At 55.1% G+C, this 21,914-nt stretch overlaps 2 protein-coding genes across 4 annotated transcripts; one reads left to right on the forward strand and one right to left on the reverse strand.

Moving 5' to 3' along the window:
* Positions 1 to 94: 94 nt before the first annotated feature.
* Positions 95 to 16,374, forward strand: LOC146751253 (translational activator of cytochrome c oxidase 1-like). Its single transcript, XM_085535122.1, has 6 exons — positions 95 to 1,673; positions 6,053 to 6,251; positions 10,034 to 10,140; positions 10,939 to 11,069; positions 14,232 to 14,421; positions 15,791 to 16,374. Exons 1-6 carry the CDS (start codon positions 1,611 to 1,613, stop codon positions 16,010 to 16,012), a joined length of 912 nt encoding a protein of 303 aa, XP_085391248.1. The 5' UTR covers positions 95 to 1,610; the 3' UTR covers positions 16,013 to 16,374.
* A 2,353-nt stretch (positions 16,375 to 18,727) lies between these two features.
* LOC146751254 (uncharacterized) lies at positions 18,728 to 21,552 on the reverse strand. Of its 3 annotated transcripts, none has more exons than XM_085535120.1 (2): positions 21,521 to 21,552; positions 18,728 to 19,845 (listed from the first exon to the last, which is right to left on the reverse strand). In XM_085535120.1, the coding sequence occupies exon 2, from the start codon at positions 19,778 to 19,780 to the stop codon at positions 18,755 to 18,757; it is 1,026 nt and encodes a 341-aa protein (XP_085391246.1). In that variant the 5' UTR covers positions 19,781 to 19,845; positions 21,521 to 21,552; the 3' UTR covers positions 18,728 to 18,754. The 3 variants fall into 3 exon arrangements, with proteins under 3 accessions (XP_085391246.1, XP_085391244.1, XP_085391245.1); XM_085535118.1 differs by having other exon boundaries at positions 18,728 to 19,879; XM_085535119.1 differs by having other exon boundaries at positions 18,728 to 19,893.
* Between the last annotated feature and the right edge of the window lie 362 nt (positions 21,553 to 21,914).

Here is a 21,914-nt window from a genome sequence, read left to right on the forward strand (position 1 = left end):
AGACCCATAGAGCCCCATAGAAACCCCATAGAGCCCCATAGAAACCCCATAGAGCCCCATTGAGACCCATAGAGCCCCATAGAAACCCCATAGAAACCCCATAGAGCCCCATAGAAACCCCATAGAGCCCCATAGAAACCCCATAGAGCCCCATTGAGACCCATAGAGCCCCATAGAAACCCCATAGAAACCCCATAGAGCCCCATAGAAACCCCATAGAGCCCCATAAAGCCCCATTGAGACCCATAGAGCCCCATAGAAACCCCATAGAGCCCCATAGAACCCCATAGAAACCCCATAGAGCCCCATAGACACCCAGTAGAGCCCCACTGAGACCCCATAGAGCTCTAAGAACCCATAGAGCCCCATTGAGACCCCATAGAACCCCATTGAGACCCCATAGAACCCCATTAACACCCCATTGAGACCCATAGAGCCCCATAGAGCCTTAAGACCCCATAGAGACCCCATAGAGCCCCATTAAGAACCATAAAAACCCCATAGAGCCCCCCAGGCCCCATAGAGACCCCATAGGGACCCCATAGAGACCCATAGGGACCCCATAGAGCCCCATAGGGACCCCATAGAGACCCATAGGAACCCATAGAGACCCATAGGGACCCCATAGAGACCCATAGGGACCCCATAGAGACCCATAGGAACCCATAGAGACCCATAGAGCCCCATAGGGACCCATAGAGACCCATAGGGACCCCATAGAGACCCATAGAGCCCCATAGGGACCCCATAGAGACCCATAGGAACCCATAGAGACCCATAGGGACCCCATAGAGACCCATAGGGACCCCATAGAGACCCATAGGAACCCATAGAGACCCATAGAGACCCATAGGGACCCATAGAGACCCATAGGGACCCATAGAGCCCCATAGGGACCCATAGAGACCCATAGAGCCCCATAGGGACCCATAGAGACCCATAGGGACCCCATAGAGACCCATAGAGCCCCATAGGGACCCCATAGAGCCCCATAGGGACCCCATAGAGACCCATACACCCCATAGACCCCAATAGAGACCTACAGAACCCTATAGAGCCCCATAGAAACCCCATAGAGCTCGAAGGCCCCATAGAGCCCCATAGGGACCCCATAGAGCCCCATAGGGACCCATAGAGACCCATAGGGACCCATAGAGACCCATAGAGCCCCATAGGGACCCATAGAGACCCATAGGGGACCCCATAGAGCCCCATAGGGACCCCATAGAGACCCATAGGGACCCATACACCCCATAGAGACCCATAGGGACCCATAGAAACCCCATAGAGCCCCATTGAGACCCATAGAGCCCCATAGAAACCCCATAGAGACCCATAGAGCCCCATAGGGACTCCATAGAGACCCACACACCCCATAGACCCCAATAGAGACCTACAGAACCCTATAGAGCCCCATAGAAACCCCATAGAGCTCGAAGGCCCCATAGAGCCCCATAGAAACCCCATAGAGCCCCATAGAAACCCCATAGAGCCCCATACACCCCATAGACCCCAATAGAACCCCATAGAAACCCCATAGAGAGCTCTACAAGTCTCCGCCCCCCCCCACAAGCGGAAGTGACATCACACATGCGCCGGAAGCGAAGGGGATGGTGACGTCACAACGGCGCCGCTTCTTGTTCCGGTTTCCCATGATCCTTTGCGTCGGGACGGTAATGGCGACCGGGGGGGGGGGGGTCATATAGGGATTCTATGGGGTCTTATGGGGTTCTATGGGGTCTATGGGGTCTATGGGGTCCTTATGGGGTCTATGGGGTTCTATGGGGTCTCTATGGGGTCCTATGTGGTTCTATGGGGTCCCTATGGGGTCTATGGGGTTCTATGGGGTTCTATGGGGTTCTATGGGGTCTATGGGGTTCTATGGGGTTCTATGGGGTTCTATGGGGTCTATGGGGTTCTATGGGGTTCTATGGGGTCTATGGGGTTCTATGGGGTCTTATGGGGTTCTATGGGGTCCTATGGGGTCCCTATGGGGTTCTATGGGGTTCTATGGGGTTCTATGGGGTCCCTATGGGGTTCTATGGGGCCCCTATGGGGTCTCTATGGAGTTCTATGGGGTTCTCTGGGGGCTCTATGGGGATCTATGGGGTTCTATGGGGTCCTATGGGGTCTATGGGGTTCTATGGGGTCTCTATGGGGTCTCTATGGGGTTCTATGGGGTCTTATGGGGGTCTATGGGGTCTCTATGGGGTCTATGGGGTTCTATGGGGTCTCTATGGGGTCCTATGGGGTCCCTATGGGGTTCTATGGGGTATTATGTGGGTCTATGGGGTCTTACGGGGTTCTATGGGGTCCTTATGGGGTCTCTATGGGGTCTCTATGGGGATCTATGGGGTCTCTATGGGGTCTATGGGGTTCTATGGGGTCTCTATGGGGTTCTATGGGGTCTTATGGGGTTCTATGGGGTCTCTATGGGGTTTGTGGGGTTCTATGGGGTCTCTATGGGGCCCTATGGGGTCTATGGGTTTCTATGGGGTCTCTATGGGGTTCTATGGGGTCTTATGGGGTTCTATGGGGTCCCTATGGGGTTCTGTGGGGTATTATGTGGGTCTATGGGGTCTTATGGGGTTCTATGGGGTCTCTATGGGGTTCTATGGGGATCTATGGGGGCTCTATGGAGCCCTATTGGGTTCTGTGGGGTCCTATGGGTTCTATGCGGCCCCATAGACCCCCATAGCCCCCCTATATCACCCCATAGACCCCCATAGACCCCCTATATCACCCCATAGACCCCCTATATCCCCCCATAGACCCCCCATATCACCCCATAGACCCCTTATATCACCCCATAGACCTCCCATATCCCCCCATAACCCCCCATAGACCCCCTATATCCCCCCATAGACCCCATATATCACCCCATAGACCCCCATAGACCCCCTATATCACCCCATAGACCCCCTATATCACCCCATATCCCCCCATATCCCCCCCATATCCCCCCATATCACCCCATAAACCCCCTATATCACCCCATAGACCCCCATAGACCCCCATAGACCCCCTATATCACCCCTATATCACCCCATAGACCCCCTATATCACCCCATAGACCCCCTATATCACCCCATAGACCCCCATAGACCCCCTATATCACCCCATAGACCCCCATAGACCCCCTATATCACCCCATAGACCCCCTATATCACCCCATAGACCCCCATAGACCCCCTATATCACCCCATAGACCCCCTATATCACCCCATAGACCCCCTATATCACTCCATAGACCCCCTATATTACCCCATAGACCCCCTATATCACCCCATATAACCTCATAGCCCCCCATAGACCCCCATAGACCCCCTATATCACCCCATATCCCCCCTATATCCCCCCATATCCCCCCTATATCCCCCCATATCCCCCCTATATCACCCCATATCCCCCCATATCCCCCTATATCCCCCCATATCCCCCCTATATCCCCCCATATCCCCCCTATATCACCCCATACACCCCCTATATCACCCCATAGACCCCCATAGACCCCCTATATCACCCCATAGACCCACTATATCACCCCATAGACCCCCATAGACCCCCTATATCACCCCATACACCCCCTATATCACCCCATAGACCCCCATAGACCCCCTATATCACCCCATAGACCCACTATATCACCCCATAGACCCCCATAGACCCCCATAGACCCCCTATATCACCCCTATATCACCCCATAGACCCCCTATATCACCCCATAGACCCCCATAGACCCCCTATATCACCCCTATATCACCCCATAGACCCCCTATATCACCCCATAGACCCCCATAGACCCCCTATATCACCCCATAGACCCCCTATATCACCCCATAGACCCCCATAGACCCCCTATATCACCCCATAGACCCCCATAGACCCCCTATATCACCCCATAGATCCCCCATATCACCCCATAGACCCCCATAGACCCCCTATATCACCCCATAGACCCCCCATATCACCCCATAGACCCCCTATATCACCCCATAGACCCCCTATATCACCCCATAGACCCCCATAGACCCCCTATATCACCCCATAGACCCCCTATATCACCCCATAGACCCCCATAGACCCCTTATATCACCCCATATCCCCCCTATATCACTCCATAGACCCCCATAGACCCCTTATATCACCCCATAGACCCCCTATATCACCCCATAGACCCCCATAGACCCCTTATATCACCCCATAGACCCCCCATATCACCCCATAGACCCCCCATATCACCCCATAGACCCCCTATATCACCCCATAGACCCCCATAGACCCCCTATATCACCCCATAGACCCCCTATATCACCCCATAGACCCCCTATATCACCCCATATAACCTCATAGCCCCCCATAGACCCGCATAGACCCCCTATATCACCCCATACACCCCCTATATCACCCCATAGACCCCCATAGACCCCCTATATCACCCCATAGACCCCCTATATCACCCCATAGACCCCCTATATCACCCCATATAACCTCATAGCCCCCCATAGACCCGCATAGACCCCCTATATCACCCCATACACCCCCTATATCACCCCATAGACCCCCTATATCACCCCATAGACCCCCATAGACCCCCTATATCACCCCATAGACCCCCTATATCACCCCATACACCCCTTATATCACCCTATATCACCCCATAGACCCCCATAGACCCCCTATATCACCCCATAGACCCCCTATATCACCCCATATCCCCCCTATATCACCCCATATCCCCCCATATCCCCCCATATCCCCCCTATATCACCCCATATCCCCCCTATATCCCCCCATATCCCCCTATATCCCCCTATATCCCCCTATATCCCCCTATATCACCCCCTATCCCCCTGTAGGGCCCCATGGCGGCCATGCCGGTTGCCCCCCGTCCCTATTTGTTGGCCCAGTTGTGGGGTCGGTTCTTCCACGGGTCGGAACCCCCCCATAGACCCCCCATATCACCCCATAGACCCCCTATATCACCCCATAGACCCCCATAGACCCCCTATATCACCCCCTATGCCCCCTATATCGCCCCATATCCCCCCCATATCCCCCCATAACCCCCCTATATCCCCCCTATATCCCCCTATATCCCCCCATATCCCCCCATATCCCCCCATATCCCCCCTATATCACCCCATATCCCCCTATATGACCCCATAGACCCCCTATATCACCCCATATAACCTCATAGCTCCCCATAGACCCCCATAGACCCCCTATATAACCCCATACACCCCCTATATCACCCCATAGACCCCCATAGACCCCTTATACCCCCCTATATCAACCCATAGCCCCCCTATATCACCCCATATCCCCCTATATCACCCCATAGACCCCCATAGACCCCCTATATCACCCCATAGACCCCCATAGACCCCCTATATGACCCCATAGACCCCCTATATCACCCCATATAACCTCATAGCCCCCCATAGACCCCCATAGACCCCCTATATAACCCCATACACCCCCTATATCACCCCATAGACCCCCATAGACCCCCTATATCACCCCATAGACCCCCATAGACCCCCTGTATCACCCCATGTCCCCCCTATATCACCCCATATCCCCCCATATCCCCCCTATATCACCTCATATCCCCCCATATCCCCCCTATATCACCCCATATCCCCCTATATCACCCCATATCCCCCCATATCCCCCCATATCCCCCTATATCCCCCCATATCCCCCCATATCCCCCTATATCACCCCATACACCCCCTATAACCCCCATATCCCCCCTATATCCCCCTATATCCCCCCATATCCCCCTATATCACCCCATATCCCCCTGTAGGGCCCCATGGCGGCCATGCCGGTTGCCCCCCGTCCCTATTTGTTGGCCCAGTTGTGGGGTCGGTTCTTCCACGGGTCGGAACCTCCCCATAGACCCCCCATATCACCCCATAGACCCCCATAGACCCCCTATATCACCCCATAGACCCCCTATATCACCCCATATCCCCCCTATATCACCCCATAGCCCCCCATAGACCTTCATAGTCCCCCTATATCACCCCATATCCCCCTGTAGGGCCCCATGGCGGCCATGCCGGTTGCCCCCCGTCCCTATTTGTTGGCCCAGTTGTGGGGTCGGTTCTTCCACGGGTCGGTTCCGTTCGGGGCCGGTCACAATCGATGGTCCAAAGTGAAACACCATAAAGGGAAACGGGACGGGGAGAGAGCACAGGCCATACAGAGACTGAGCGCCAGGATCAGGGCTGCCGTGTGCAGTGAGTATGGGGGGTATGGGGGGATATGGGGTTATATGGGGGGATATGGGGGGATATGGGGATGCTATGGGGGGATATGGGGTTATATGGGGGGATATGGGGCTGCTATGGGGGGATATGGGGTTATATGGGGGGATATGGGGCTGCTATGGGGGGATATGGGAACATGTGGGGGGATATGGGGCCATATGGGGCTGCTATGGGGGGATATGGGAACATGTGGGGGGATATGGGGCCATATGGGGCTGCTATGGGGGGATATGGGGTTATATGGGGGGATATGGGGGGATATGGGAACATATGGGGCTGCTATGGGGGTATATGGGGCCATATAGGGCTGCTATGGGGGGATATGGGGTTATATGGGGGGGATATGGGGGGATATGGGGTTATATGGGGCTGCTATGTGGGGATATGGGGCTGCTATGGGGGGATCTGGGGGGATATGGGGCTGCTATGGGGGGATATGGGGCTGCTATGGGGGGATATGGGGGGATATGGGGGGGATATGGGAACATATTGGGGGGATATGGGGCTGCTATGGGGGGATATGGGGTTATATGGGACTGCTATGGGGGGATATGGGGTTATATGGGGGGATATGGGGGGGATATGGGGCTGCTATGGGGAGATATGGGGTTATATGGGGGGGATATGGGGGGATATGGGGACATATGGGGGGATATGGGGGGATATGGGGCTGCTATGGGGGGATATGGGGTTATTTGGGGGGATATGGGAACATATAGGAGGGATATGGGGGGATATGGGGTTATATGGGGGGATATGGGAACATATAGGGGGGATATGGGGAGATATGGGGCTGCTATGGGGGGATCTGGGGGGATATGGGGCTGCTATGGGGGGATCTGGGGGGATATGGGGCTGCTATGGGGGGATATGGGAACATATGGGGGGATATGGGACTGCTATGGGAGGATATGGGGGGATATGGGGCCATATAGGGCTGCTATGGGGTTATATGGGACCATATGGGGCTGCTATGGGGGGATATGGGACCATATGGGGCTGCTATGGGGGGATATGGGGCTGCTATGGGGGGGATATGGGGGGGATATGGGGGGATATGGGGTTATTTGGGGGGATATGGGGTTATTTGGGGGGATATGGGGTTATATGGGGCAGCTATGGGGGGATATGGGGTTATATGGGGTTATATGGGAACATATAGGAGGGATATGGGGGGATATGGGGTTATATGGGAACATATAGGGGGGATAAGGGGGGATATGGGGTTATATAGGGGGGATATGGGGTTATATGGGGCTGCTATGGGGGGATATGGGGCTGCTATGGGGGGATCTGGGGGGATATGGGGCTGCTATGGGGGGATATGGGAACATATGGGGGGATATGGGGCCATATGGGGCTGCTATGGGGGGATATGGGGCTGATATGGGGGGATATGGGGTTATATGGGGCTGATATGGGGCTGATATGGGGGGATATGGGGCCATATAGGGCTGCTATGGGGGGATATGGGGTTGTATGGGGGGATATGGGGTTATATGGGGTTATATGGGACTGCTATGGGGGGATATGGGGTTATATGGGGGGGATATGGGGGGATATGGGGCCATATAGGGCTGCTATGGGGGGATATGGGGGGATATGGGGTTATATGGGGCTGATATGGGGTTATATGGGGCTGATATGGGGGGATATGGGGGGATATGGGGACATATGGGGCTGATATGGGGGGGATATGGGGTTATATGGGGGGATATGGGGTTATATGGGGGGATATGGGGTTATATGGGGGGAATATGGGGGGATATGGGGACATATGGGGCTGCTATGGGGGGATATGGGACCATATGGAGCTGCTATGGGGGGATATGGGACCATATGGGGCTGCTATGGGGGGATATGGGGTTATATGGGGTTATATGGGACTGCTATGGGGGGATATGGGATTATATGGGGGGGATATGGGGCTGCTATGGGGGGATATGGGGGGATATGGGGTTATATGGGACTGCTATGGGGGGATATGGGGTTATATGGGGGGGATATGGGGGGATATGTGGTTATATGGGGTTATATGGGACTGCTATGGGGGGATATGGGGGGATATGGGGCTGCTATGGGGGGTATGGGGTTATATGGGACTGCTATGGGGGGATATGGGGTTATATGGGGGGGATATGGGGTTATATGGGGTTATATGGGACTGCTATGGGGGGATATGGAGGGATATGGGGGGGATATGGGGGGATATGGGGTTATATGGGAACATATAGGGGGGATATGGGGGGATATGGGGTTATATGGGGGGATGTGGGGTTATATGGGACTGCTATGGGGGGATATGGGGTTATATGAGGTTATATGGGACTACTATGGGGGGATATGGGGTTATATGGGGGGGATATGGGGTTATATGGGGTTATATGGGACTGCTATGGGGGGATATGGGGGGGATATGGGGGGATATGGGGTTATATGGGGCTGATATGGGGTTTTATGGGGCTGATATGGGGGGATATGGGGTTATATGGGGGGATATGGGGCTGATATGGGGGGATATGGGGTTATTTGGGGGGATATGGGAACATATGGGGGGGATATGGGGGGATATGGGGACATATGGGGCTGACATGGGGGGATATGGGGTTATATGGGGGGATATGGGGGGATATGGGGGGGATATGGGGCTGCTATGGGGGGATATGGGGGGATATGGGGCTGCTATGGGGGGATATGGGGCCATATAGGGCTGCTATGGGGGGATATGGGGTTATATGGGGCTGATATGGGGGGATATGGGGCCATATAGGGCTGCTATGGGGGGATATGGGGTTATATGGGGCTGCTGTGGGGGGATATGGGGTTATATGGGGGGATATGGGGGGATACGGGGGGATATGGGGCTGCTATGGGGGGATATGGGGTTATATGGGACTGCTATGGGGGGATATGGGGTTATATGGGGTTATATGGGACTGCTATGGGGGGATATGGGGCTGCTATGGGGGGATATGAGGGGATATGGGGTTATATGGGGTTATATGGGACTGCTATGGGGGGATATGGGGACATATGGGGGGGATATGGGGGCATATGGGGCTGCTATGGGGGGGTATGGGGGGATATGGGAGCCTATAGGGCTGCTATGGGGGGACATGGGAACATATAGGGCTGCTATGGGGGGATATGGGGCCAGATAGGGGGGATATGGGACCCTATAGGGCTGCTATGGGGGGATATGGGGCTACTATGGGGGGATATGGGGTTATATGGGGGGTATATAGAAATATATGGGGGGATATGGGGCTGATATGGGGGTCTATGGGGGGGATATGGGGGGATATGGGGCTATATGGGGCTGCTATGGGGGGATATGGGGGGGATATGGTGGGATATGGGGGGATACGGGGGGATATGGGGTTATATGGGACTGCTATGGGGGGATATGGGGTTATATGGGAACATATAGGGGGATATGGGGTTATATGGGGGGATATGGGGACATATTGGGGGGATATGGGGGGATGTGGGGGGGATATGGGGTTATATGGGGGGATATGGGGGGATATGGGGAGGATATGGGGTTATATGGGACCATATGGGGCTGCTATGGGGGGATATGGGGTTATATGGGGGGGATATGGGGCCATATGGGGGGTATATAGGAATATATGGGGATATATGGGGGTATATGGGGTGATATGGGGGTTAATAAGGGGTCTATGGGGGGTAATAATGTGGCTATGGGGCTGTGTGCCCCATAGATCCACCCCACACTCTCTGCCCCACAGATGGGGGCCCGGACCCGGCTCTGAACGCGGAGCTGGCCCAGGTTGTGGCTCAATGTAAAGCCAAGAACGTCCCCAAAGCCTCAATTATGGCGGCCATCAACGCTGCGGTGAGACCCCCCCTGCCCCACAACTTATGGGGCAGCCCCATAGATCCCCCCTATATAGGAAACCCTATGGGGGTATAGACTCAATGTGGGACCCACAACTTATGGGGCCTCCATCATGGCCGCCACCAACGCTGCTGTGAGACCCCCTGCCCCACAACTTATGGGGCAGCCCCATAGATCCCCCTATATGGGAAACCCTATGGGGGTATAGACTTAATGTGGGACCCCATTTACTTATGGGGCTGCCCCATATCTCGCCCTATAGGCTCAATCTATGGGGCTGTGTGATGTCTACACCCCCCCACTTATGGGGCTGCCCCATATGTGTCCCTATAGGCTCAATCTATGGGGCTGTGTGACCCCATTTACTTATGGGGCTGCCCCATATCTCGCCCTATAGGCTCAATCTATGGGGCTGTATGATGTCTACACCCCCCCACTTATGGGGCTGCCCCATATGTGTCCCTATAGGCTCAATCTATGGGGCTGTGTGATGTCTATACCCCCCCACTTATGGGGCTGCCCCATATGTGTCCCTATAGGCTCAATCTATGGGGCTGTGTGACCCCATTTACTTATGGGGCTGCCCCATATCTCGCCCTATAGGCTCAATCTATGGGGCTGTGTGACCCCATTTACTTATGGGGCTGCCCCATATGTGTCCCTATAGGCTCAATCTATGGGGCTGTGTGACCCCATTTACTTATGGGGCTGCCCCATATGTGTCCCTATAGGCTCAATCTATGGGGCTGTGTGACCCCATTTACTTATGGGGCTGCCCCATATGTGTCCCTATAGGCTCAATCTATGGGGCAGGAGCGGCTGGTGGCTGTTCGGGGTCCGGGCGGTTCCTCCATCATCATCATCATCAGGAAAGTGGATGAAGAGCGAGGGATGGCCGCCATTAAAGGGGTCCTGCAACGGGACGGGTACGGACCCATAGGGACCCATAGAGACCCCATAGGGACCCATAGGGACCCATAGGGACCCATAGAGACACATAGGGACCCATAGATCCCCATAGAACCCCATAGTGCCCCATAGAATCCCATAGAGCCCCATAGAGCCCCATAGCACCCCATAGTGCCCCATAGAGCCCCATAGATCCCCATAGAACCCCATAGAGCCCTATAGAGCCCCATAGAACCCCATAGTGCCCCATAGAGACCCCATAGAACCCCATAAACCCCCATAGTGCCCCATAGATCCCCATAGTGCCCCATAGAATCCCATAGAGCCCCATAGAGCCCAATAGAACCCCATAGAGACCCATAGCACCCCATAGAATCCCATAGAACCCCATAGAGACCCCATAGAGCCCTATAGAGCCCCATAGACACCCAACAGAACCCCATAGAGACCCATAGAGCCCCATAGTGCCCCATAGAACCCCATAGAGACCCATAGAACCCCATAGAGCACCATAGAGACCCCATAGAGCCCCATAGAGACCCATAGAACCCATAGCACCCCATAGAGACCCATAGAACCCCATAGAGCCCCATAGAGACCCTATAGCACCCTATAGAGCCCTATAGACCCCATAGAAACCCCATAGGGCTGCATAGACACCCAATAGAGCCCCATAGGGACCCCATAGAACCCCATAGTGCCCCATAGAGCCCCATAGATCCCCATAGAACCCCATAGAGACCCATAGAGCCCTATAGAGCCCCATAGACACCCAACAGAACCTCATAGAGATCCATAGAGCCCCATAGAACCCCATAGATCCCCATAGAGCCCCATAGATCCCCATAGAGACCCATAGAGCCCCATAGAGACCCTATAGGGCCCCATAGATCCCCACAGAGCCCCATAGAATCTCATAGAGCCCCATAGAGCCCCATTGAGACCCCACAGAACCCCATAGAACCCCATAGAGACCCATAGAGCCCCATAGAACCCCATAGAGCCCCATAGATCCCCATAGTGCCCCATAGAATCCCATAGAGCCCCATAGAGCCCCATAGTGCCCCATAGATCCCCATAGAGCCCCATAGAGACCCATAAACCCCCATAGCACCCCATAGAACCCCATAGAGCCCCATAGAACCCCATAGAGACCCATAGAGCCCTATAGAGCCCTATAGACAGCCAACAGAACCCCATAGAGACCCATAGATCCCCATAGAGCCCCATAGATCCCCATAGAGACCCATAGAGCCCCATAGAGACCCATAGATCCCCATAGATCCCCATAGAGCCCCATAGAACCCCATAGACACCCAACAGAACCCCATAGAGCCCCATAGAGACCCTATAGTGCCCCATAGAGACCCTATAGCACCCTATAGAGCCCCATAGAAACCCCATAGTGCCCCATAGACACCCAATAGAACCACATAGAGCCCTATAGATCCCCATCTGGCCCCATAGAAACCCCATAGGGCTGCATAGACACCCAATACAACCCCATAGAGCCCCATAGATCCCAATAGAACCCCATAGAGCCCCATTGAGACCCCATAGGACCCCATAGAGCCCCATAGACACCCAACAGAACCCCATAGAACCCCATAGAGACCCATAGATCCCCATAGAACCCCATAGAGACCCATAGAGCCCCATAGATCCCCATAGAGACCCATAGAGCCCCATAGATCCCCATAGTGCCCCATAGAACCCCATAGATCCCCACAGAGCCCCATAGAATTTCATAGATCCCCATAGAGCCCCATAGAACCCCATAGAGCCCCATAGGACCCCATAGAGCCCCATAGAGACCCTATAGGGCCCCATAGAGCCCCATTGAGACCCCACAGAACCCCATAGATCCCCATAGATCCCCATAGAGCCCCATAGACCCCATAGAGCCCCATAGAACCCCATAGAGCCCCATAGTGCCCCATAGACCCCATAGAGCCCCATAGAACCCCATAGAGCCCCATAGAGCCCCATAGAACCCCATAGAGACCCATAGAGCCCCATAGAGCCCCATAGAACCCATAGATCCCCATAGATCCCCATAGAGCCCCATAGAACCCATAGAGCCCTATAGAGCCCCATAGCACCCCATAGAGCCCCATAGACACCCCATAGTGCCCCATAGAATCCCATAGAGCCCCATAGAATCTCATAGAGCCCCATAGTGCCCCATAGAGCCCCATAGAATCCCATAGAGCCCCATAGTGCCCCATAGATCCCCATAGACACCCAACAGAACCCCATAGAGCCCCATAGAGCCCCATAGAGCCCCATAGAGCCCCATAGTGCCCCATAGAGCCCCATAGAGCCCCATAGAATCCCATAGAGCCCCATAGATCCCCATAGAGCCCCATAGAGCCCCATAGAGCCCCATAGATCCCCATAGAGCCCCATAGAGCCCCATAGAGCCCCATAGAACCCCATAGATCCCCATAGAGCCCCATAGAACCCCATAGAGCCCCATAGAGCCCCATAGTGCCCCATAGAATCCCATAGAGCCCCATAGAGCCCAATAGAACCCCATAGAGCCCCATAGGACCCCATAGAACCCCATAGAGACCCTATAGCACCCTATAGAGCCCTATAGACCCCATAGAAACCCCATAGGGCTGCATAGACACCCAATAGAGCCCCATAGGGACCCCATAGAGCCCCATAGAGACCCTATAGGGTCCTATAGAGCCCCATAGTGCCCCATAGATCCCCATAGAGCCCCATGGAGCCCCATGGAGCCCCATAGATCCCCATAGAACCCCATAGTGCCCCATAGAATCCCATAGAGCCCCATAGGACCCCATAGAGCCCCATAAACCCCAATAGAGCCCCATAGAGCCCCATAGAACCCCATAGAGACCCATAGAGCCCCATAGAGCCCCATAGATCCCCATAGAGCCCCATAGATCCCCATAGAGCCCCATAGGACCCCATAGAGCCCCATAGATCCCCATAGAGCCCCATAGAGCCCCATAGAGCCCCATAGAGCCCCATAGAACCCCATAGAGCCCCATAGATCCCCATAGATCCCCATAGAGCCCCATAGAGCCCCATAGAACCCCATAGAACCCCATAGAACCCATAGAGCCCCATAGAACCCCATAGAGCCCCATAGAATCCCATAGATCCCCATAGATCCCCATGTGTCCCTATGGCCGTTTCCTTTCCAGGGCCTCCCTGTCGCCCTCGTTCCCCATTGGCTGCTTCGAGGAACGGGGGTTGATCCGGACGGCGTCCCGAAGCACTTCCGGTTCCGCCATAGAACCGGAAGTCGCCCTGGACGCCGCCATTACGGCCGGGGCCGAAGATGTCAGGAGGGATCCGGACATCCAAGATGGCGACGGGCAGCCGGCACTGCAGGTGGTGACCCGGATGTAGCCGCCCCCTACCCCGGAAGTAACCCCCCCTCGTCCCGGAAGTGACAATCTAGGGCACCCCCCATCCCGGAAGTGGCTCTCTATGATCCCACCGGAAGTGACTGTCTAGGACAGTCCCCATCCCGGAAGTGGCTCTCTATGATCCCACCGGAAGTGACTGTCTAGGACAGTCCCCATCCCGGAAGTGGCTCTCTATGATCCCACCGGAAGTGACTGTCTAGGACAGTCCCTATCCCGGAAGTGGCTCTCTATGATCCCACCGGAAGTGACTATCTAGGACAGTCCCTATCCCGGAAGTGGCTCTTTATGATCCCACCGGAAGTGACTGTCTAGGACAGTCCCTATCCCGGAAGTGGCTCTCTATGATCCCACCGGAAGTGACTGTCTAGGACAGTCCATATCCCGGAAGTGGCTCTCTATGATCCCACCGGAAGTGGCTATTTAGGACAGTCCCCATCCCGGAAGTGGCTCTCTATGATCCCACCGGAAGTGACTGTCTAGGACCTGCCCCATAAGTGCCCCTATGAGCTTCACGTCTCCCCTATAGACCCCATCCAGCCCCATAAGTGCCCCATAGAACCCCTCCCTGCCCCATAAGTGCCCTTACAAGGCCCCATTCCCCCTCCCTGCCCCATAAATGGCCCATATATACCCCATAAGTGCCCCATCTGCCCCCCATAAGTGCCCTATAGAACCCCCCTGCCCCATAAGTGCCCCATCTGCCCCCATAATTCCCCTATGAGCCCCATAAGCGCCCTATAGAACCCCCCCTGCCCCATAAGTGCCCCTATGAGCCCCACATCTCCCCTATAGAACCCTCCCCTGCCCCATAAGTCCCCTACAAGCCCCACATCTGCCCCCTATCCCCTTCCCTGCCCCATAGAACACCCCCCGCCCCATAAGTGCCCCATATATACCCCATATATGCCCCTATAGAACCCTCCCCTGCCCCATAAGTCCCCTATAGACACCTTCCAGCCCCATAAGTGCCCCTATGAGCCCCACATCTCCCCTATAGAACCCTCCCCTGCCCCATAAGTGCCCCTATGAGCCCCACGTCTGCCCCCTATCCTCCTCCCTGCCCCATAAGTGCCCCATATATACCCCATATATGCCCCCATAGAACCTCCTCAGCCCCATAAGAAACCCTTTATCCTCCTCCCTGCCCCATAAGTGCCCCATATATACCCCACAAGTGCCCCATAGAACCCCCCCAGCCCCATAAGAAACCCCCTATCCCCCTCCCAGCCCCATAAGAAACCCCCTATCCCCCTCCCTGCCCCATAAGTGCCCCTATAGACACCTTCCAGCCCCATAAGTGCCCCATAAGTAACTCCATGTCCCCCCCATAGTTCCTGTGCCCCCCAAGTTCCGTGGTTGCCGTGGGGCAGCGGCTGCGGTTGCTCGGGCTGCTGGTGCTGTGGCAGGGGGTCAGGTTGGTCCCCCAGCGCTGGGTGGCGCTGCAGGAGGAGGATGAACAGAGGGCGCTAAACATGGTGCGGGACATCAGGAAGTGCCACGGGGTCATTGGGGTCATCCACAACTTCCGGGGGGAGGGGGAGGGGGAGATATAGGGGGTATGGATGTATATATATGGGGGGGGTCATGTGACAGGAAGTGGGGGGAGGAAGTGGGGGAGGGTCATGTGACAGGAAGTGGGGGGGAGGAAGTGGGGGGGGCAGACAGGAAAAGGGGGGGAGGAAGTGGGGGAGGTCATGTGACAGGAAGTGGGGGGGAGGAAGTGGGGGGGGGGCAGACAGGAAGTGGGGGGGGGAGGAAGTGATGGGGAGGTCATGTGACAGGAAGTGGGGGGAGGAAGAGGAAGTGGGGGGAAGTGGGGTCATGTGACAGGAAGTGGGGGGAGGAAGAGGAAGTGGGGGGGGGAGGAAATGGGGTCATGTGACAGGAAGTGGGGGGGATGAAGAGGAAGTGGGGGGGGAGGAAGTGGGGTCATGTGACAGGAAGTGGGGGGGAGGAAGAGAAAGTGTGGGGGGGGAGGAAATGGGGTCATGTGACAGGAAGTGGGGGGAGGGGAGGAAGTGATGTGGAGGGTCATGTGACAGGAAGTGTGTGTGGGGGGTGGTCATGGGACAGGATGTAGGGGGGAGGAAGTGGGGGGGGCAGACAGGAAGTGGGGTGGGGGGAGGAAGTGATGGGGAGGTCATGTGACGGGAAGTGGGGGGGAGGAAGTGCAGGGGGTCATGTGACAGGAAGTGGGGGGGGCAGACAGGAAGTGGGGGGGGAGGAAGTGATGGGGAGGTCATGTGACAGGAACTGGGGGGGGGAGGAAATGATGGGGAGGTCATGTGACAGGAAGTGTGGGGGGGTGGTGGTCATGGGACAGGAAGTGGGGGGGCAGACAGGAAGTGGGGGGGGGGGTCATGTGACAGGAAGTGGGGGGGAGGAAGTGATGGGGAGGGTCATGTGACAGGAAGTGGGGGGGTGGTGGTCATGGGACAGGAAGTGGGGGGCGGAGGAAGTGGGGGGAGGGTCATGTGACAGGAACTGTGGTGGGGAGGAAATGATGGGGGGGCAGACAGGAAGTGGGGGGGGAGGAAGTGATGGGGAGGGTCATGTGACAGGAAGTGGGGGGGGGAAGAGGAAGTGATGGGGAGGTCATGTGACAGGAAGTGGGGGGGAGGAAGTGGGGGGGGCAGACAGGAAGTAGGGGGGGAGGAAGTGTGGGGGGGGTCATGTGACAGGAAGTGGGGGGAGGAAGTGCAGGGGGTCATGTGACAGGAAGTGGGGGGGGGCAGACAGGAAGTGGGGGGGAGAGGAAGTGATGGGGAGGTCATGTGACAGGAAGGGGGGGGAGGAAGTGGGGGGGGCAGACAGGAAGTGGGAGGGGAGGAAGTGATGGGGAGGTCATGTGACAGGAAGTGGGGGGGGGAGGAAATGATGGGGAGGTCATGTGACAGGAAGTGTGGGGGGGTGGTGGTCATGGGACAGGAAGTGGGGGGGGAGGAAGTGGGGGGGGGCAGAGAGGAAGTGGGGGGGGTCATGTGACAGGAAGTGAGGGGGGGGAAGTGGGGGGGGCAGACAGGAAGTGGGGGGGGAGGAAGTGGGGGGGTCATGTGACAGGGAGTGGGGGGAGGAAGTGGGGGGGTCATGTGACAAGAAGGGGGGGGGAGGAAGCGGAAGTGGGGTCATGTGACAGGAAGTGGGGGGAGGAAGAGGAAGTGGGGGGGCAGACAGGAAGTGGGGGGGTGGTCATGGGACAGGAAGTGGGGGGGGTCATGTGACAGGAAGTGGGGGGAGGAAGAGGAAGTGGGGGGCAGGAAGTGGGGGGGGAGGAAGAGGAAGTGGGGGGAAGTGGGGTCATGTGACAGGAAGTGTGGGGAGAAAGTGGAGGGGGGTCATGGGACAGGAAGTGGGGGGAGGAAAAGGAAGTGATTGGGAGGTCATGTGACAGGAAGTGGGGGGAAGGACAGGAAGTGGGGGGTGGTCATGTGACAGTGTGGGTGTGTGACCCCTAAGTGTTGATTTTTGCCTCACTAAATCGTGTCTCATTGGCCTCAGTGTGGATCGAGTCCGTCAATGGGGCTGGGGGGCCCAGAAGTGGGGCTGGCTGCCCCATAAGTGGGATGGCAGCCATCTTTGTTCACTCACCCGCCATCTTTGTTCACCCGGCCGCCATCTTTGTTCACCCAGCGGCCATCTTTGCCCACCCAGCGGCCATCTTTGTTCACCCGGCGGCCATCTTTGCCCACCCGGCAGCCATCTTTGTTCACACGGCAGCCATCTTTGTTCACCCGGCAGCCATCTTTGTTCACCCAGCCGCCATCTTTGTTCACCCAGCCGCCATCTTTGTTCACCCGGCGGCCATCTTAGTTCACCCGGCCGCCATCTTTGTTCACCGGGCGGCCATCTTTGTTCACCCACCCGCCATCTTTGTTCACCCGGCTGCCATCTTAGTTCACCCGGCAGCCATCTTTGTTCACCCGGCAGCCATCTTTGTTCACCCACCCACCATCTTTGTTCACCCACCCACCATCTTTGTTCACCCACCCGCCATCTTTGCCCACCCGGCAGCCATCTTTGTTCACCCGGCGGCCATCTTTGTTCACCCGGCAGCCATCTTTGTTCACCCATCCGCCATCTTTCCCCACCCAGCCGCCATCTTTGCCCACCCGGCAGCCATCTTTGTTCACCCGGCAGCCATCTTTGTTCACCCACCCACCATCTTTGTTCACCCGGCCGCCATCTTTGTTCACCCAGCCGCCATCTTTGCCCACCCGGCCGCCATCTTTGTTCACCCGGCAGCCATCTTTGTTCACACGGCAGCCATCTTAGGTCGCCATGTTGCTTTATTGCCCTCAGGGGCTATGGAGGAAGATGTCCCCATAGGGAAACAAGGCGCCATCTTCATCCTCATCATCCTCCTCTTCCTCCTCCTCCTCATTCTCCTCGTTCTCCTCCTCCTCGTTAACGAGCTCGTTCATTGACCCCGCGTTAACGAGGGGCTCATTAATGAGGCCTTCGTTAATTGGGTTCATTGAGTCCTGAGCTCCAGCTTGGCGGGCGCCATCTTCAAAATGGCCGCCGGAGCGGAGGCCGCCATCTTGGAAATGGCCGCCGTCTCGACGTCGGCCATCTTGCCATCCCCTGCGATGGCCGCTGTCCCGCCATCCGCCATCTTGGTTACCGCCATCTTGCCACCTGCCGTCATCGTGGCGGCCATCTTGGAGGCCGCCATCTTGCTGGCGGCCATCTTGCCACCCGCCATCATGGATCTGTCCATCTTGGTAGCCGCCATCTTGCCGGCAGCCATCTTGCTGCTGCCCACCTTGCTGGCGGCCATCTTGGATTCGGCCATCTTGCGGTCTGCCATCTTGCCAGCCATCATCTTGCAGTCGGCCATCTTGGTGTCGGCCATCTTGGTGTCGGCCATCTTGCCGCCCATCATCTTGCCAGCCACCATCTTGATGTCGGCCATCTTGCTGCCTTCCATCTCTCAGTCGGCCATCTTGCCATCCACCATCTTGTCGGCCATCTTGGTGTCGGCCATCTTGGTATCGTCCATCTTGCTGTCGGCCATCTTGCTGTCGGCCATCTTGTTGTCGGCCATCTTGCCACCCGCCATCTTGCCCCGCAGCCATCTCCCCTCCCATTTCCCCCTTCCTCCCCCCTTCGCTCCTCCTCCTGGCCCTCCTGATTGGCTGAGGGTTCAAAGAGGCGGCTCGGTATTGGAGGAGCCGGGTGAGGAGGAAGCGTCTCTCGCTTCGTGCCCGCAGCCATTTGCTTTCCACCCTGGCCAGTTCATCGCACAAGGCGCCATTTTGAAGCACCAGGAGCCGGGCCCAGCGACGGAGGCGGCGGTAACGAACCTGGGGGCGGGGCATCACTAATTAATTCATTAGCTCGTTCGTTAATGGCCGCCTTCCGGTGATGGGGAATGAAGAAGGTCCTGGGGTGATTGATTGTCTAATTAGCAGCAGCTCCTATGGAAATTAACCTATGGTAATTAAGGAACTCCTATGGTAATTAACCAGCTCCTATGGTAATTAAGGAACTCCTAAGGTAATTAACCAGCTCCTATGGTAATTAAGGAACTCCTAAGGTAATTAACGAGCTCCTATGGTAATTAAGGAACTCCTAAGGTAATTAACCAGCTCCTATGGTAATTAAGGAACTCCTAAGGTAATTAACCAGCTCCTATGATAATTAAGGAACTTCTAAGGTAATTAACGAGCTCCTATGGTAACTGGCTGCTTAATTAGCGCCAGCTCCTATGGTAATTAACCAGCTCCTATGATAATTAAGGAACTTCTAAGGTTATTAACCAGCTCCTATGGTAATTAAGAAACTCCTAAGGTAATTAACGAGCTCCTATGGTAACTGGCAGCTTAATTAGCGGCAGCTCCTATGGTAATTAACCAGCTCCTATGGTAATTAAGGAACTCCTAAGGTAATTAACGAGCTCCTATGGTAACTGGCTGCTTAATTAGCGCCAGCTCCTATGGTAATTAACCAGCTCCTATGGTAATTAAGGAACTCCTAAGGTAACTAACCAGCTCCTATGTTAATTAAGGAACTCCTAAGGTAATTAAGCAGCTCCTATGGTAATTAAGGAACTCCTAAGGTAATTAACGAGCTCCTATGGTAACTAAGGAACTCCTAAGGTAATTAACCAGCTCCTATGGTAATTAAGGAACTCCTAAGGTAATTAACCAGCTCCTATGGTAATTAAGTAGCTCCTTCGTTAATTAATGAACTCCTCCGTTCGTTAATGACCTCCTTTGCTAATGAGCTCCTTAATGAGGGGAGAGAAGAGCGGTAATTAGTTAATTGGTCTGTTAATTGGCTAATTCATTGATTGATTGGCTACTTGGCTAGTTCCTTAACATTGTAATTAGCACCGTGCATATTAATGAGCACACTGCAATTAGTCCAATGCAGAGCAATGCGTATTAATTAACGTTGTGCATATTAATGAACACACCGCAATAGCACACTGCTATGCATATTAAGCATGTTAATTAGCCACACAATTAACGCAATACAGTGCCATTAACAGCATATACTGCAATTAGCATCCTGCATATTAATTAGCAGTGAATTAGCATATTAATTACGGCAGCGAATGCAATTACCAGCCTACATTACAATAAGTGCTGTGCATATTAATTAGCACAACGCATATCAATTAGCACACTGCAATGAACATACTAGAGTTGGCATCATGCATATTAATGAGCCCCGTGCATATTAATTAGCTTCATGCATATTAATGGACATGGGCATATTAATGAGTCTTGTGTGTATTAATGAGCCACGTGCATATTAATTAGCGCCACGCATTGGGTGCAATCAACACCATGCATATTAATTACTGCCATGCAATTAGAGCCCTTAATGAGCTCCGGGTCGTTAATGAGTCGTTAATTAATTAGCACTAATTACAGACCCCCATAGAACCCCATAGAGACCCATAGAGCCTTATACACACCCCATAGCGCCCCATAGAGCCCCACAGTGTTCCCCAGAGCACCTAATTAGCTCTAATTAACGCTAATTAACGCTAATTAGGCCGCAATTAACCGCCTCTGTCGGCCCTCAATGCCGCCCCCAGCCCCACTCACACAGCCGCCGGAAGCCGGAAACGGAAGTGAGTGGGAGGGGCTTCGGGCGGAAGCGGAAGTGGCACAGACAGGGCTTTGGGCGGAAGTGACGTAGGCAAGGCTTCGGGCGGAAGTGACGTAGGCGGGGCTACGGGCGGAAGCGGAAGTGGTCATAAAAGCTTCTATCGGGCCATAGCGGTTCCTATATGTCCCTACTGGTCCATACTGGAACGAGGGGGGGATCCTAGAAGGGATTTTGGGTTGAAAAAGGGGGAAATTGGGCCCAATTAGCGACTCGTCACGTGATTATACCCAACTTCCGGTCCCGCCATTACCCTCTCAGCGCCTCCGTACACCTACTTCCGGCTTCCGCATTACTCACTTCCGGCTACCGTTTGCGTCACTTCCGGCGCGA

This window comes from Coturnix japonica, unplaced genomic scaffold (genome assembly GCF_054131305.1).
Source record: "Coturnix japonica strain WE unplaced genomic scaffold, WE-NBRP24 Scf108, whole genome shotgun sequence".
NCBI lineage: Eukaryota > Metazoa > Chordata > Aves > Galliformes > Phasianidae > Coturnix > Coturnix japonica.

What these genes read in the sequence shown, in the direction of transcription:
- LOC146751253 (XM_085535122.1), top strand. Translation starts at nt 1,611, where the DNA reads ATGGTGACGTCACAACGGCGCCGCTTCTTGTTCCGGTTTCCCATGATC. An exon ending in GATCAGGGCTGCCGTGTGCA is followed by an intron (nt 6,252 to 10,033) that starts GTGAGTATGGGG and finishes TCTGCCCCACAG; the next exon opens with ATGGGGGCCCGGACCCGGCT. An exon ending in GGGGTCCTGCAACGGGACGG is followed by an intron (nt 11,070 to 14,231) that starts GTACGGACCCAT and finishes TTTCCTTTCCAG; the next exon opens with GGCCTCCCTGTCGCCCTCGT.
- LOC146751254 (XM_085535120.1), bottom strand. Translation starts at nt 19,780, where the DNA reads ATGCCCCGCCCCCAGGTTCGTTACCGCCGCCTCCGTCGCTGGGCCCGG.